Source organism: Gasterosteus aculeatus, chromosome Y, assembly GCF_964276395.1.
Source record: "Gasterosteus aculeatus chromosome Y, fGasAcu3.hap1.1, whole genome shotgun sequence".
NCBI classification, from domain to species: Eukaryota; Metazoa; Chordata; class Actinopteri; order Perciformes; family Gasterosteidae; genus Gasterosteus; species Gasterosteus aculeatus.
In genome coordinates, this window is record NC_135709.1 from 6763320 (window position 1) to 6781233 (window position 17914).

The 17914-nt window shown below is 39.9% G+C and overlaps 1 protein-coding gene and 1 pseudogene across 4 annotated transcripts; one reads left to right on the top strand and one right to left on the bottom strand.

Moving 5' to 3' along the window:
* The first annotated feature begins 254 nt into the window (after window positions 1-254).
* Window positions 255-12893, top strand: LOC120812726 (proline-serine-threonine phosphatase-interacting protein 1-like). 3 transcript variants are annotated; one of them, XM_040168895.2, is made up of 15 exons: window positions 255-416; window positions 1313-1413; window positions 1533-1607; window positions 1725-1759; window positions 1846-1952; window positions 2055-2117; window positions 2601-2705; window positions 10482-10527; window positions 10629-10708; window positions 11140-11238; window positions 11327-11423; window positions 11597-11684; window positions 11773-11840; window positions 12106-12203; window positions 12294-12893. In XM_040168895.2, exons 1-15 carry the CDS (start codon window positions 387-389, stop codon window positions 12423-12425), a joined length of 1224 nt encoding a protein of 407 aa, XP_040024829.1. In that variant the 5' UTR covers window positions 255-386; the 3' UTR covers window positions 12426-12893. The 3 variants fall into 3 exon arrangements, with proteins under 3 accessions (XP_040024829.1, XP_040024830.1, XP_077954072.1); XM_040168896.2 differs by having other exon boundaries at window positions 12109-12203; XM_078097946.1 differs by lacking the exon at window positions 255-416 and having other exon boundaries at window positions 1340-1413; window positions 1533-1759; window positions 12109-12203.
* Window positions 12894-13032: 139 nt separating this feature from the next.
* On the bottom strand, window positions 13033-17558 carry LOC120812728 (tetraspanin-3-like; annotated as a pseudogene). The gene is made up of 6 exons (XR_013455249.1): window positions 17538-17558; window positions 16496-16570; window positions 16299-16400; window positions 16042-16171; window positions 14379-14462; window positions 13033-13932 (listed from the first exon to the last, which is right to left on the bottom strand). The product of XR_013455249.1 is annotated as a tetraspanin-3-like (transcript).
* Window positions 17559-17914: the final 356 nt, after the last annotated feature.

A 17914-nucleotide genomic window follows, 5' to 3' on the forward strand; every position in this document is an offset into this window, starting at 1 on the left:
CCGACACCAGAAACTTCCAAAAGTTGTATGTGTTGAAGCGTTTTTACGTCAGATTGCATATTATTGTGATCCCTTCCGGTTGTTTTGTTCCACTCTCGACTAGTAATGTGATTGTACCGCTTTATAAAGACAAGAAATGTTGAGCTGTTACTGAGTTATCCTGAGATTTCCTCTCACTCGTGGCAGAAGTGACCCGACACAAGTACCAGTTCTATGGCGTTAACTACTGACACGTTGAGGCTCTTCCTCATTTGAATAAAGTGAGTGTTGCTGCTGGCGGCTGTTTCCTGAATGTGTCATGATCCGTTTCACTTGCATCAAGTAACAGCCCGTTAACACCGCAGGTCTTATATTTGAGTAGTTTGTCAACCGTGGACACTGACAAGATGGCATTACTATTTAAAGATGCCTTTTGGGTGAGTTTGTGTGATGCTACTAATCAATACTTTTTAATATTGTTTTTTTTCTTCTTACCATAAAGTCGGTTTTGTACTCGGTTCACTGGAGGTTTTAGGTGATTTAGGTTGTGTACCCTTTCCACTTCTACTGAACGTATGCTTCTCATTGTATGTGGAGAGCAGGCTACCAGAGCTCCCGCCGTATGAATTTAAATGGTTTTGTGCAATGCATGTATTTCACTACCGTTACCTAAACACTCTGTCTTCCGATATCTGATTTGCTCGGATTTATTTCCTTTTCCTTATTTTGAAACTCACTGAATTGTCACTTAGATTAAAACATTCACATTCGGTTACGTATGCGGTGCATTGTTTACTTATCTCTGGGTTGTGTACAGTTTCTATCGGAAAACTGGTCGGCCGTACAAACCAAACCACTATTCAGAGCAACCTTTAAAAATAGCGCTTTGACATTAACAATGTGTTGTTGTGGAGTTATTGGGGTTTTCTTGTAGTAATGTCCTCTCCCTATTGGTCCCTTTGGTCTTTGGCACTCCCCTTTCAGAACAGTGAGCAGCACCTGTTAACAGACCAAGACGTTCATGAAACTCTGTAAGAGTCTCTATATCATAACTGTAAGCAAAGCTTTAGGAGCTGGTCAGTCAGTAAATAAATAAACATTAGAGATTTTTACACCAGTTAGTGTACTCGTACTTGATTTCAAGTTAAAATACTTTTGTAATTTGTCTGCTGTTTGTTTGCTTTGCATCCTGCCCATAGCAACAGCACGTCACTTTCTTTTCATGATACAGAAACTATCACCTCTGTGTGAAAATATAATTCAACAGCGGTTGGCTTTAGGTATCCTTGTCAGTGACCGAATGAGTAAGATAGTCTTGTGTTTACGGTTCTAGGCAGTGGACTTTATCAGCAACGCAGGGTACGAGACTATCAGTCAGAGACTAAATGATGGTCGACGGACATGCAAGGACATGGAAGAGCTCTTGAAGATGAGGTGAGATCTCACACTTCAGCGACAATGCTTCCTGCATCACCGATGTAATGGACTTGATGAATTATGAAAGTGACATCGGTGTAATGTGGTTACGTTCTGTTGTGGTATTGTTCATTCAGGGCATCGGCAGATGAGAAATACGGCAAGGAACTTGTTACCATTGCACGCAAGGTTGGGGGACTATATGAGACCAGGTAGGTATGTGTGTGCATTTGAGCAGATATGCCCTCATCGCGTCGATGTCTGCCTCCTCTCAATACATCTGTTCTGCACCGCATGGACTTCATTTATTATTCAGTTTGTTTCCACAGCACTATAAGAACATCTTTTGATGAAATGAAAGCACGTAAGCACTGGATATATTTTCCTCCATTCTGTGTTTGTGTGCACTTCATAGGTGAAAAAAAAACTCTTTACATTTTGGTCTTTCAGAAATTGAAAAAGTAGGACACTTGCACATTCAGTTATCTGCATCTCTCAAGGAGGAAGTGAAGAGAATGGAGGACTTCAGAGAGCGACAGAAAGAACAGAGAAAAAAGGTACCAGCAAAATTTTTTTTTTGCGCAGGAAATCGAAAAATAGTTGCTTGTGGTTTTCTGTTGACGTTGGTATTTTTTTTAACAGTGTGTTCTCTCACTTAGTTTGAAGTCATCATGGAGAAGGTCCAGAGGACAAAAGTCTCTCTCTTTAAGAAAACAATAGATGTAAGGACAATTCATATTATTATGATGATCTATGAATATTAGACCTCATGTGTGTTCAGGACCTTGGAAATTACAGTTATATGGAGATTTCAGCTCCCTCTTTATATAATTGTTGCACAAGTAAACTGTATATAGGAGAAGTTTTAGTGCAGCTACAAGCTGCTCGTAAATGCAAGACAAGTGCTTCTGAAAGGGCTTCAGCGGAGGGAGGAGTATGGCCGTCTATATTTAAGTTATACATAAGAGGAAGATGATTTTGCAAGACTGGTCGATGTCAGTAATAACTCGCTGTGCATCACACAGTAAGCATATATCCTTTACCAATCAGAAGAAGGAATTCAGGTCTTACGACAAATTGATGTGACTTCCGATACATTGCATTTCTGTCTTGACTGAACCCCCCAGGCCTCCTTCCTGTCAAAGTAGCGATGACAAAGCCCGGGTGTTATTGTCTCAAATGGTTTCTGTTCTCTTTACTTCTAGTCTAAAAAATCCTATGAGCAGCGTTGCAGAGAGGCAGATGAGGCAGAGCAAAACGGCGAGAAGATGGCCAACGCTCCCACAGCCACTCCCAAACGGGCCGTGAAGGTAGATCTGTACCGCAGTGTCACTCATTAAAGGTCCAGAGTAGAAATCTGCTCACATAAAGATCCTACCAATGAATCTTTAATGGTCCTCACCGGGCCGTGTTTTAAGATTTGCTGCACTGAAAAAAGGTTCTACTACAATATTTTCAATTCCTTATTTACACAATCGTTTGTAACATTTAGTTCCTTCCTGGAAAATCTAGGAATAGAAAAATAAGCAAGGAGTCAGCATTCAGTTACTGTGAAACAGGCAATAAAATATGTTTGGGGAAAGTATGCATAACCGCAAGCAGGAAAGGGCCTAAGCATGTATCCATACAGCCGGCCAAAGTAGCACACAGTGTGCTGCAGCAGAATGAGGACAGAGGTAGATGCTCACTTATGGATTCACACGTGCACGTACACGTCCAACCAGCATGAGTACCACGGTGGCAGTGGCGGATCTAGAAAATTTTACATGGGGGGGCAAAGGGGTGGCAAGAGGTCTTGACAGGGCGGCAGGGATGACGGTGCATAGGAATCCCTATATGTGAATTGCTTTAACACAACAAACACAAAAACACTTTTAAACTTAAGGTTTTTATTCACAACATGAATTAAACATTGTTCAAACAAAACAAAGCTGCATTTTTTAAAAAGTAAAAAAAGCAAAATGAAAACGTAAAAAAAGTACAATAGTTGTGTCCAAGATACAGTGGTCTACAAGTGTAAAACAGCGGACAATAATTAAAAACGTATAATTAGCGTACACAAATGACCCATGACCACCCAGTTTTATGAAAGTTTAAGGCGACGATTGTTGTGTTTTGCAGCAAAACGTTTCACAAACGCATCTAAATCTAGTGCTTTTGCACGCTGTTTCTCTATACTGAGAACAGCCAGATTTCTCAGACGGTCATCTGCCATGGTTGAGCACAGGTGAGTTTTTACAAGCTTTAAAGTTGAAAAGCTTCGCTCACACCCAGCAGTACTCACTGGCAAAACAATGGCGATCTTGCACGGGCGAAAAAGCTCAAAGAAGACCTCTTTAAAAGGCACCAAGAACGTCACAAACTCAGTCAAACTGGACGGGTTTACTCTGCCATTTGATCTGTTTCTTTCAAGAAGTCTTTTTGCCTGGTGTATCTCAGTTTTCAAGTCTTGCAAGTCAGAGCCGTATTCCTCAGCCACTAACAAAACCAATTCTTCTTTTAAGAAGTCATTGTTTGATGGGTTTAAAGCTTGTATACCCCTCATTATCTTACTGCTCAAGTTTGAAAAGCGCCTGTCCACTTCACTGCTCATTGAGTCTATGATGGGAATGAATATACCTATTCTAAAGGCATCTTTGCTGTCAACATGTGTTTGCTGCCCAAGTCTAGATGTTACAAGAGTATCATGTAGTCTCCTAGATGTGTGTTTGGTTATTTTTGATTTGACAATGGTAGAAATGTTGCAACGATTACATGTGTCAATTGCTGTACTCCACATGTCATTAAAGCTCTCCTCTTTGCGATAATCTTCCAATGTCTGTCTGAGGGTTTCAGTAAGGTCAACTGCTTTGGTAAGGTCCACATTAGTTGACTGGAGCATCTTAGATAAAAACTTGGTTTCACCAAGCACTTTTTTGAAGACTGCAAGGAGCCCTATGAAATTAAAATCAATATGAGAACGTAGTCCTCTTGCGTACAGCTCTTTGTGGATTGGCCTCATCTGAAATTTCATCTAGCACTCTTATTACTGCAGGCAGCCTGTCCATAAGGTTTCTACATGCAGCATAATGACATGCCCATCTAGTTTCACTAAGCCTGGGAAGTTCTCGTGGTGCCCCACCACTAAACATTTCTTTTTGAACATCCATCCACTTAATGTGAACATATGAGCCTGACATGAATGTGTACAGTCTTTCCAGCAAAGTGAAAAAACATGCAGCTTCTGGGGCATTTTTTACACTGTCCACAATGACAAGATCTAAGCAGTGTGCCCTGCAGTGAACATAAAATGTATATTTGGCAACTTCCTTAACCCTTGCTTGGACCCCAGAGCACCTGCCACTCATGACAGCAGCCCCGTCATAGCCTTGGCCCACCAGATTCTCTCTGTATTCCAGTCCATACTTTTCCAAACATGAAATAAGTTTCTCTGTCAAACCGGCTGCATCTAAGTGCTCTGTTTTCTGGTACTCAAGGAAGCTCTCCTGAACCACACCATTATAATAATATCTTACGACCAGAGACAGCTGTTCCTTTTTTTGAATGTCTTTAGTCTCATCTGCTAAAATAGAGAAGTGCTCACTTTCTTTAACATCGTTTATAATTTCCTCTCTCACCATTTCTGCTAAACACTCCAAAATCTCATTTTGAGTGCTTTTGCTTGTGTATTTAGCATTTCTGGGTCCCTGTGACAGCCGTTTTTTCACTAAGGCATCATGTTTACTCACAAGATCTAAAATCTCAAGGAAATTTCCCCTGTTTTTTGAGTTTTCCGATTCATCATGGCCACGTTGGGAAATATTCTGAGTGGCTGTTAACAACAAGGTTTCAGCCAAAGTTTTGATGTACTTTTGATTTTCGATTACTTGTTTCCGATTTTCATCTCCAGACAGATACAAGACAGTTGTATTTTTCATGGCCATTCTTTGGAACTCACTCCATGAACGCATTCACATGTGTGTCTGATCTGGCATGTACACAAAACCCACTATTTTTGGAAGTGGCCTTCTTTCAGTCAGAATAGCCATTTTCTAATGTGAACACACGTTTTTTAAATGTGTAAAATGTCTGCATGCAAAGCAGTATGCTGCATGTTTAGACATGGAATATTCAAGCCATGGCCGAGAACTGTACCACTTTGTGTGTAAACTTCTTTTTGCTGCTCCATGTTGTGTCTTTGGGAATGTCTTTAAATCAGGCTGCACTGCTGCATCACTTTTGCATTTTGATATATCTTAAAAAAGAAAGGAGAGTGCCAAATATAATTATCTTCTGCAATTGAACAGTACTTGGCCATAGCCAATGCATATAAGTGTCATTACATATCCTACTGTACAGCAATTTATATGGAAGAAGAATCAAAACATACCATGTGGTCCAGGAGGAATTTCAGGTCTACCCTCTTCTTCTATGTCATTTTCCTCCTCCTGATCACTCCCTGCCTCTGTCCCTCTCTCTGACTCTGGAGCCTCCTCTTCATCCCTCACTGATTCTTCTTTTTCCTCATCTCCTTCACTTATTTCCTCATCTCTTTCAATTATTTCCTCATCTCCTTCACTTACTTCCTCTTCTCCATCACGTATTCCCTTGTCTTCTTCTGTCTTCTGCTGCTCTGACCCTCCTGGTCTCTCCAGTTTACTGACTTCTCCTTCATTTTCCTCACACTCTTCCTCCTGTGTACTTCTTGGAATTCTTTTAGAAAAAAAGCTGTCAATATCCTCACTTTTAGCCTTTCTTTTCATAGTTAGGCTCCAGCTACTTTCCTCAACTACTCTTGCTTGCCTGCAAAAGTCAATATGTAAAAAGCACTGTTTTCAAATTAAAATAATATTTTTTACAAAATTAAATATTTACATCTTAACATTACTGCAGACTTATTACTTTGTCACAAGAGTATAATAGTAAAAAAAAAAGAAGAAGTCATGTATACCTGAGCCCTTACTGTCTAACAGGGGGCCTCGGACATATCAAAATTGAATAAAGTGATCAAACAGCCTGCAGTGCATACATTATTCATTAAATATAGACTAATCATTATTTAAGCTACAAAAGTTCTTTAGTCGAGAGCAGTGAGAAATGTTCTCTGTTGTTTTTGTTCTTTGATTAGCTTTACTGACAGAAAGCTTAAGTGGCTGAGGTCTCTTTAAGAACAGCTGACATAGACGCAGATCTCACACGCGCCTCATTCTGTCACAACGCTTCACGTTCATCGTGAGACTGCTGCTCTTATGTTATGAAAAACATACTCAACAAATGGACATTTGGGCATAATGTGTGTGTGTTATTGTAAGTTCAAGCAAGAAAGAGAACTGTATTTTGGCATGCTGCTGTCTGTGTGTGCACAATGCGCAAGTGTTGCGGAAGAACACTGTAGCCGGAGCTACTTCACTCAGTTAATGTCTATGCGGCGACAGACAGTAGCAGTGCTGTAGTGGTAAAATTAGAGGTGGGTAAACTCTGAATTTTGTGATCATACAGACCTCACCGCGATGCAACGCGACACAAAGCGTCGCGACTCTGTAAGGCTGTCCTGGCTATATTGCATTATGTTTTCTGTCCAGATATGTGGGTGGCATCTGCTCTCTATTTTCTCCTCTTACTGTGTCTTCAGTCTCAGATTCTCCTTCCTCTGTATCTCCCTCTACTTCAGATTCTAATTCAGATTCTCCACTCTCCATCTCTCCTGCCCCTGTTCCTTCTCTTACTCCTCTCTTACTACCTGTTACTTCATCTCCCCCCTCTATTTCATCTTTCTCTGTCTCCCCTTTCTCTGTTTCTTCATTCTCTGTTGGTCTTCTTTCATTTCCTCCCCTTTCCTCTTCTCCACTCTTTGGTTCTCCACTGTCATGATTTCGTTCTCTCATCAGCCGTTCTCCTCTCTCTATTCGACCTGATGTTTCTCCTCTCCCTGTGCTCTCTGCATCATTGCCTGTCCTGCCTAAAAAAATATGTTGAATTTAAGAGTTGTGGGGCTGAGAACACCGGTTAAGCAGCCTGTCAATTACACTGACAACATAAGTTAAAGGAACACTCATTTACTACCTATGTCATCATAAATAGCCTATACAGCATATTTTTTTCACATTGAGAACCGACTTGTTTTCAAATAATCTATGTTTACAGTGTATTTCGCTTACAGGCTACTCTACACCTTTCATGACTTCAAATAATTGATTAAGCATATAGGCCTATTCAGTGAAGTAACAGCTTTGCTCTCCGCTCACGTTTTCTATGAGAGCAGGACATGATGAAAGTAAAAAACTAATATATTTGACTTTGACCGCGAAAATTGAAGATTCTATAGCTAAACTCAAACATTTCACTTAGCATTTCTCTTAGCTATGTCTAACTGGCTTGCACATAATCTGTTGACAATTTTTCAATGAATTAGCCTAATCTGCAGCAATATGCGTGAGGATAATTACTCATTTTATTAGGCCTATTTAGATGGGACCGGGACGGCTGGCTTGTTACCTGCATCATCGTATTTTAAAGCACGTTATTAATAGCGTTTGTCCCTTTCTTAATGCGATGTTGTGCGAATCAAAACAACGTTTAAAAACGAGGCCTTTTGCGGGCATCTGTGGGAGTGGGAGCACTCGATGGTCTCTTCAAATATCGCCTGATATCCATTGCTAATTACCGGCGGTAATCCATTCTGTAGTATCTTGGATACTTCCGGTTCAAATGTCTGTCATGTTGTGATGAGGTCATCAAGGTGCGCGTTTATGCGCAGAAGTAAATATGCACTAATAAAGATGGACGCATACAGCGCCGACTAAAAGAAACTCACTGGTACGTGTCGTACTTAGACAATTAAATGTCAGTGCACGCACACAAATATTACACATTCCGAACAGGTAGACAGGCAGGCTGATCCACAACGTGTGTTTACACACCTCCTGGATCCTGATTGGTGTCGCTGCTGCAGCCGCAAGGCACTGATTGGAAGCTCACAGACCATAATACAGCGCAGATGAAAATGATTCAGACTACGGCGTTTATATGTTCAACAATAGGAAACATAGTCTTAGCTGTTTTAAAATTACACCAAGTTTATTTTGGATTATTCCAACGGAAGAATACAAGGCGCAGGGAACTTTGAGGTGCGTAAACGCCACTTAGAGGTGCGTAAACGCTATTTACAAAATTCCAGAGGTGCGTAAACGGCGTTTACGTGCGTTTACCCTCCACTACAGCCCTGGACAGTACAAAACGCTTTCTTTGCGTTGTCGGTAACTGCTTTCACCCATGGCCTTTTGGCTTCTGTTGTATTCAAAAGTGAAGAAACGCCGGACAGAGGTCATCGCAGATCAAAAGGTTAAAATCAAATGTATTTAATAAAAGAGACTGCGTTGTGGTAAAAAGAACATCTCAGCTGAGGAGCCGCTGGTCTCAGCAACCAACAGGCCCCAGTTCAGTCCTTTTGACCATCTCTAGTGCCCGTTTGTCGCCTCCACCAGTGAACTTGAGAACAATTGTTGCCCTACAGGTATTTATAACAATGCTTAAAGGTGTGAAAGTTAGTGTCAACACCTCTGGGAGTGGTCGTCTGGTGAGTTCAATGTAACTCGGATTTCGAATGACCCTTAGTCAATATCAGTTGTTGCGCAAGTATTACATGCATGCATTCCAGTTGATTACATTACATAAAATACAATCATAACTGTACATTAGTATTATTCTATTACAGTTGCAGAATTACAGTGGTTTTACAATATTGTCATTACTTTATTGATTACACAGTTTCAGAATCATTGCTGTATTCTGGTGTACACTATATGCATTTTATTAATTTTATGAACCGGGTCGTATATTTGTTTCTAATATCCTACACTTCCCAGTCCGTTTTGTAATTGCACAATATTTTTTTCTTTGCAGTGCCAGCCTCACTGCTCATTTTAACACATAGGACAGCTCTCACCTCCCATGCTCCGCTCTGGCCACCCGGCACCCGCGCACACAACCGGGAGTTTTTCGCGCGTCATTGACTTAGGAGGCTGTGTATTGTGCGGCACAATACAAATGCGACCACGTACCCTTTTAACTAGCACATTCTCAAAAAATGGCTGTTCTTGTCTTTACTAAAATCAAAATTAGGCCAATCAAAGGGAAGGGTGCTCTTACAAATCACAAGGGAGTGGGGACCGATAGCTTATGACCACTGATTTTGGCTAACCTAATAGACTCACTGTTTTTGCTGATGCTGAATTGTCTTTAATACAATGCATTCATTACAAGTGTAACTAAGTTAAACTTATGTTTAAACTACACCTGATGAAACTCACTTCACCTTCAGAGGCTCTGAACAGCTCAGTCTCTCCAGTCGGGTTGCAGGACCAGCGCACCTTCCGCAGCAAACTCGCTGTTTGAATCAGGGACGTAATTTGAGGGGGGGGCTGGTAATTAAATTGTTCACTTGTAAATGTGGTAAATGTATTGTTTAGTTCACTGTTTTGAGAAGCTTGTGTGGACATAATGGTGGGTTGATTTTTTATTTTTTGGTTCATCAAAGTTAGGGGGGCAGCTGGGGGGGCAGGGCTCTAGAGTGGGGGGGGGGGCAGCTGCCCCCACTTTCCCCTCTGTAGATCCGCTCCTGCACGGTGGATATAACTATAACGATTCAGTCTTTGGACTTCTAACAAAAAGGCCATGTCCCTCCTTTTAAAACACTGTAAACATTTGCGGTTTTGTGTTTGTAAAATGTTTTTCGGTTTCAAGACAAGAAATGAGAAAAGGGTAGTTACTCTAGTTTGGACTGACCTTTTCAGTGTGCTTTTTGTCTACCATAACTGCAATTGGTATCTGAAAATGTACTGTGCACCTCACAAATAACGTGTGTTATTAACAAATGCTACCTTAGATATTCATTGGAAATACTTTTATCATGTAGAAGATGATGTATTTAGAACGGATTGCAGCCAGAGATGAGGGAACTCAAGAGACTTCCTGTTCCCATTTAAAACGTAAAAAAAGAAAGAAGATGATTTCAAAGCACCTACGTAGTAAGTTACTTGGATAACTAAAGGTTTACAGGTAACATCTTGCCTAATTTTGCAATATTTATTTTGCAATATTTTCTTCAGATGAACAACAAATCTAAACAGTGCAGAGAAGCCGCAGAGGAGGCTGGTAAGGACAGATAACAGCAGCGAGATGCTGCATTTTGTCATTTCATGGAGGAAGAACACAACAAACATTTGTTTTGAGTAATTCTTCATTTTTTTCTTTAGAGAAACAATACAGGCTGAACATCCAACAGCTTGACAAGACTCGTCAAGAGTGGGAATTGACACACATCAACACATGCGAGGTAAATCACCAGACGTGGATTTGTCACGGTAGGAATGTACAATTACAGCACGCTGCATTTAAGAATGTACAGACTTAGACCAAGAGTGGCAATATCAAATGTCCGTCAATGAGGATGTATGAAACTTCCTGTCAACAAACTATAAAGTTACTCATTAATCTGCAAACTTTTTGCGCAGAACCTTTCTAGATGGGAAAACAAAAAGGTCGGTGGCATTTTAAAAACACAGAATCAAATAAACCAATAAAAAAAACAAGGAAGAAAGCACTCAAATGGCCTGAGTTGACAGATAACACAGGGACTAGAATCCATGCTGGATGCTTGAGTTGTTTGAAGAGGTTGTTGCAACAGTATATTTCAGTGTTGTAAATGCACCGTGCTTCAATGTTTGCTAGATTATTTATACACGTTCTGATCATTTCGTTTTGCAGATTTTTCAGCTGCAGGAAGAAGACCGCCTCAGCGTATTACGGAATGCCCTGTGGGTGCATTGTAACCATTTATCAATGCAGAGTGTTAAGGATGATGAGGTGTGTGCAGCTGCTCTCACACATATGTATGTCATAGATTTACAGAAAGCAGTAAAGTGTTTATTCACAGCGCAAACTTCTCTTTCAGTGTTACGAGGCTGTGAGGAAAACGCTAGAAAATTGCAACATCATCACAGACATTAACAGCTTTGTGGAGTTGAAAAGCACTGGCTCCGCCCCCCCGGGTAAGCAACTGCCCTGCGGCCTTTTCTGATTTGGATTTCAATATGTTCCAAGGTGGAAATTGTAATACTGTCTCTCAAATTCTGCTAAAACACACAACAAAATGTTTGATTGTTTCAGAAGCAGGTGAGTGGTTGTGTTTTTTATTTACTTCATTCCAATGGTTCTTCCACAGCTCCAATCGAATACCAAAATTACTATGAAACGGATGCCGGAGAAAACAGAAACGGCAGTTGTGGATTTGTAGGAGGAGTGATGAAAAGGTCAGAAATACACAATATAAAGTAAAATTTGAAAAGAATATTTCTTCTTTTTGTTTATCTCTTTATTGCATTATTTCCCAATTTGTAGGTTTTCAAATCTTCTGCAGTCGTCCAGTGGCTCAAAATACAGCATCAATGAACAAGTCGCACAACCTGGTAAAGTACCAAATTACCGATGAGAGAAATGACTGTGAAAGACACATCAAGCCTTTCTGCACATGCGGCAGAGCAACTGTGAGATACATACTGTGATTATTATTTGTCACCATGGCGAAACGCAACTAGGGGTCCGGAGAAAAGTATCAATGTTCTTCAGGTGTGAAAAAACGGGAGGGACCACCTTCGCTATTTTGGGGGGTGGCTAGTTACAAATGGTATCACACAGGAAATGATTGTGTCTGACATCCTGTCAACTCCCCAGCAGAACCCTCAGACGGAGTCTACGCTGCCATTCCTGGATTTGAGGGGTCCCGGCTGAGCAGTGACGGCTACATGGTCGTCTACGAATATGTGGCAAAGGTCAGCCGCTACATGAGGCGCATTTAAATGTTCAAATCCTTTTCCCTTTCAAGTGACGACTGTTGACGGGATGTTTCTGTCCTTGCTCAGGGGGAGGATGAGCTCTCTGTGTCGGTCGGCGACGTTGTGGTCGTCTTAGAGGAAGGCGAGGATGGCTGGTGGACGGTGAAGAGAAATGGTCTAACTGGATTGGTCCCAGGCTCCTACCTTGCCAAAGCATAAGTTTTCCTCACAGCCATTAAGTAGAACTTCTACAGTTCATTCTGTCACATTTGTTCAGGCCTTGCCATCTCAAATGACCTTGTTTTTAGCTTGTTTTGCTTATGTTTTCCATGCACCATTACAGCCCCTTTGAGTAGGATTTGAAAATGGGTTAGGGTATATCATAGCACGAGAGTTTATTAATGTTATTTATTGTTATGGCACACATTCATGTTACTTTGCCCTTATTTCGGACCACTGGGAGATTAAGTGATCTCCTGCAAAAGGTCTCTGCACTAAGTCTATTACTGTACTGTGGCTTTCTTTAATGTCTGCGTTTTTTTAATATGAAGCTGTGTATAATTTCTGTGTGGTGACTGTTTCCATTCTGAAAGTAGCTGAAATGACACCGGGCACTATTGTAAGTGTGTAGGCATCTCAAAAATGGTTGTATGGTGGTGACTAAATATACCAGAAGAAAATACAACATTTAATGTTTCCAGTAAGTCTTATATATAAAAGGCATGTGGTACATGTTGAGCCCGTGGTAACTTTGGAGAAGAAGCGGTATAAAACAAAGATTAGACAGAGAACGAAGCATTCTGATGAGTATGGGAACTCTCACACCTTTCTTAATGACTTTTCAATATCAGCTTTATCAAGTCAGAAAGAGAAACACATTTTGGGATGTAACATACCCACTTTGTAACATATTGTCATAAAATTGTGCAATCTTTTAATTTCAACCTTCCCCCAAATTTGATTGACATTTTTTAGTCTTACCCTTGCTACATATCTGCAAATCAAATGCTTAAACTCCCAGGAGTGGACTTCTGGGACAAAAACAAACAAAACACCACCGGAAGTCTATCTTGAGTCAATAATGTATTACTTCTTGAAAAAACACACACTGAAGGGGATTCAAAAGCTTGAATCTTAAAAGAAAGATTGGACATGCAGACGCCACTTAAGGTAGATATTCTGCATTTTTTGGTGTCAACTACTACTTCACAGAATCCTTCTGCTGAAAATTGAGCTTCAGACCAAAACCAATCTGTAATAGTAAAAAATAATATTGTTGGAGGTAAATTTAATTTAATAAAAATTTCAGATTTAAAAACAAAATGATCAAAGCCATACACACAGTGCAAACTAACAAAGAAACATCTCATGGTTATTTTACGCCACATATGAGGTTATAGTTCATCCTCAGGCGCTTAACATGCCCCTTTATGCCCTTTTGCCATCCTAAGTATCAGTTTTCTGTATTTCCTTTACATTGACCATTTAACAATTTGGTCTGTAGCTTTTTTTTGGAAAAACAGGTCAAATATAGAACTTTAGTGTTGTTGCTAGTGAGGTAATATATTATTTTCATGCTCTCACCAATTAGACACAATCTGAAAGTGTGTTGTGGTGAGAAATGTGTTCTCTTTTAGGCATAGGTGCCTCCTGTAATAAGACGCTCATAGGCGGGACCTCTGGGCCTGCGGCACAGCACGACACGTGCACACAACATCCCCAGCATCTAGAGAAACAGACACATACCACATCAGTCCTCAGAAATGTTTGTGGAGCTTCACTGTAGTTGGTGTACAATGCAATTTCAAAAGCATGATTGTGCACAATGTGTCTGTGAAGGCTGCTAAACTATACTAAATGCTAAGCTAAGCTATTCACCAAGCTTGCTGATCATATTTATCGGACACACATTAATCTTCTCAAGCATGTAGAAAAAGTATGTAGACCGTGCCATTTTAAATTTGCCATTTTAAATTTTTTAAAATAGAGCAATTATCTCTTTGTTATAAAAACTGAGGCTATGGCTGCTGACGTTAACTTCATTATTTCACCTGGTTGCCTATTGCATTAAGAGCAAATGTGGCGACCGTCTAGTTAAAAAAAGAGAATACAGTTTGTACAGAATACAGGCAATGTCACACAAAACAATCTATCTTCATTACAGGTACATACCTGGATTGCAGCAAATGTCAGTGCAGTCCAAATGACATACATCATGATCTCCTTCAACTTCTTCATGACCATAGTTTCACAACCCTATACACACACACCAAGGTTATTATAGTTTTGAATTTTTCACTAGTTTTTATTTTTATTTAGTTTTGACTTTTTGTTTTCAATTTCAGTTTAGTTTTAATTAGTTTTTAAAGCGGGTTTGCTAGTTTAGTTTATTTTTTATTTTTTGAAAATACTTAGTTTTGGTTTAGTTTTTATTAGTTTCAGTATTAGTTTTAGTCTTTACCGCAGAATGTAACAGACCAGAGTGGGGCAGCATGTACTAAACCCATTAATGAGCCACACATGACATTGCTTGGGAGCCGGGAGTCTCAGAGAGCTCAATCTGAAAAAAAAAAATCTAAAACCCAATAAAAACTCTAGAGCAGCGATTCCCAAAGTGTGGGCCGCGAAGGTACTGCAGGTGGGCCGCGAGAGGTCATTTACAATAAATAAATAAAGTTTTTTAATTTTCAATTTTTAAAAGTTTGAAATTAATATAAAAATATTTATGATGCGGTACATTAGTTATGTGAAACATTAGTTGATGAAGCACAAACAACAGATTAATAAAACAATAAGGCTCTTGCCCGAACGGCGCCCTCAAACGGCGCCCTCTTGTAGTATTAAAGTAAATATACCGCATTTTCCGCACTCCAAGGCGCACTTAAAAGGCTTTAATTTCCTCAAAAAACGACAGTGCCTTATAATGCGGAGCGCCTTATATGTGTGGATCAATCGATTAATCGGATGATCCATACTGGTTGTACATGGCACTCAAGGCGCTCTGTCAAACATGCCAAAGCTCGTCTACGACGGCGAGATGCTGAGCAGCTCAAAGCTGTCGTTCTTGCCGAGCACTTCATGAGATTAAAGAGCGAGAGACGGCGCCCTTTTCTCTACAGTAGCTAAACCATCTTAACGGGGAAAATAAGTTATTCTAAAAGCAGCTGAAGATTTAAAGCGTGGATGGCAAGGGGGGCGGTGGGAGCGGACGCACCTCGCAGCATCGATCGGACCCTGAAAGCACCGCCTCCACCTTTCTGTCAAAAAGAACAACAGCGAGCGCGTAGAAAACTCCTTCGAGCGCGAGCAGAGATTCTCCTCGCGAGCAACGAAGTTCACGTTTCGCAAGCGAGCAAATACCTCGCGGAGACGGACTTTTGCTCGCGTGAGACAGACTTTAGCTCGCGGGCGTTTAATTTTGGTTAAATTCTTAAGGTCATTTAATCATTATGTTTTGATCAGAGTTGTGATTAAAGGTTTGGGTGAGATTTTCAGATTTCAAAGTGGGCCGCGGCATTCTTGAGTTTGGGAACCGCTGCTCTATAGCATTGACAAAGACGAAAATAAAAACATGTTCTCTATAATTCTATTTTATTTTAGTTAGTTTTGTAAAGACACAATAAAGTTTTAGTTAGTTATCGTTTTTTTATAAAGGCTCGTTTTTATTTTTAACGGGGAAAAAAATCACACCTCGTTTTTGTTTTTTCGTTAGTTTTCGTTAACGATAATAACCTTGACACATACACACACAGAATATGTTTAAACACCAGTCACTCCTCTTAAAAACCCCCAAAAAACAGTGTTTGGTTTAGGACACATTTAGAGTTCTCATTACTTCTTGGTAGAGATCTGCAGCCTCCAAAGTTATTGTTGCAACAGCTGATGGGTGCGCTGTTGTTTTTGGAGTGTTCATACCAGCGTGTATTCTGCCAGTATGAGTAATTGTGGATCCCACAACACTGGAGCTGTTGGGGGAAAAAGGAAATATCAAGATCTCAACTACTTAATCAGTCAGGTCTGACAGAAATACAAAAAGGGAGTAATATCAGCATTATATCTGATTTACAGAGGAGACAGAACTTCTGCCATCACCTGTCTTTAAATGTAGTCGATGGCACTGCTCTGGGCATTGCTATTGGTGCCATTGTACTCATCGAACACTTTCTTGATGGAAACATTTACTTCCTTTTCAACCTACCGAGGGTTTAAGAGGTGTGAAACTTAACATCTGTTAACATCTTGTTAGCGTTGTGAAAAAAAATATGATCGTGAGCATTTTACTTTCTCACCTTTGCTCTGTAAACGTACCCGAGAACCACCACAGACACTTCCGTCATGAACACCAGCAGGAGAATAACAACAAACTGTGGATTCAATTGAGAGATTTAGGATGCACAGATAACAGACACAGGCATGCATTTAATTAAAACGGTCAGCCAGTTTGGATGATCATGTTAGAAAAAATAAATGCGTAAAAACGCTTAATTAGAGGCTTCTTGTGCTGTTATGTGAGTGTATCATTATCATCACTCTGTGACCCCTGTCAGCCAAAGTAATGCAAGTGATACTGGTCACAGTGGAGTTTCCTTATACATGGTGATTTATGGGTGAAATATAAAATCTTCAGTCAGCATTCAATGAATAATCAATTTGTGCACTTGTGATGTGCATATAACTTGATTGCATATATAACCAATGTCACCCCTGCGATGAACATTCAAAGTGCAAACTTTGTAAAACGAAATGGCCCCTTTTGTCCACACTGTCAAAATGACGTAGAATCAACTGAAGGCAAATAGTGTAAAGTTGTAACATAAGCCGTGTCCAAAGCACAGGATCACATTCAAATGAGGAAACCTGACACACAGGGAGTGTTGGATTTAGGCATTATTTATATTGTGCATGTAGTTCAATGATCATCATCATTAAAACATTAAAATCACTTTTGTGATAGTATTGTTTTTAAATACAATACAGCTATGGACGCGACAGCGGGAGACTCAAAGAACATAAGACAACAAAATAGAATAGACACAAGCCCAAAATAAAATAGCATAAAAAATATATAGTGTTTCTGTCTACTTAAGTGAGTATATTTATTGATGCAAGTCTATTTGAATTCAAACCAGGTGCATAATCTGGAAAATAATTACTGGAAAATACATGTAGTACAAATATTGATAGCTTTAATTTTTCATTGCGCTCACGTTTTAAACAGGCCCTCGTGCAACAGAAGGCCTACTGTAGTGTAGATTTACTGTGAAACAGAAGAAAGACATGTTAGGAAAATCTCAATGTCTAGTTAGTAGCAGTTCTAAAGCATATTCATACCAAATCTTTATGATGAACCATGTTGGCATAATGATAGTATGAGCTAATAACCGTTGTTTGCAAATAGTTGTTTTCCAGGAAGGAAATGAACTTCGCACCTCAGCCTCTGACATAAATACAACCATAAGTACCAAGTGCTCAGAAAAATGTAAATCCCATTACACTCCATTATCGTAATCCAATTAAAAGCTTCTGAGCAGTTAGTAAATCGTCCTATGAAAAATTGTTAAGACCCATGGAAAGATCAATGCGATGCAGACAGCCAAGACCTACAAGGAAACATCTCATTCATTTTCTCAGTCATTTTCAGTGGAATTCAGAACCAACTGAGTTTAAAAGGTCATTTATTTCTATGGCTGCATCTCAATTTAACAAGA

What these genes read in the sequence shown, in the direction of transcription:
- LOC120812726 (XM_040168895.2), top strand. Translation starts at nt 387, where the DNA reads ATGGCATTACTATTTAAAGATGCCTTTTGG. An exon ending in AGAAAGAACAGAGAAAAAAG is followed by an intron (nt 1,953 to 2,054) that starts GTACCAGCAAAA and finishes TCTCTCACTTAG; the next exon opens with TTTGAAGTCATCATGGAGAA. An exon ending in CTCCCAAACGGGCCGTGAAG is followed by an intron (nt 2,706 to 10,481) that starts GTAGATCTGTAC and finishes TATTTTCTTCAG; the next exon opens with ATGAACAACAAATCTAAACA.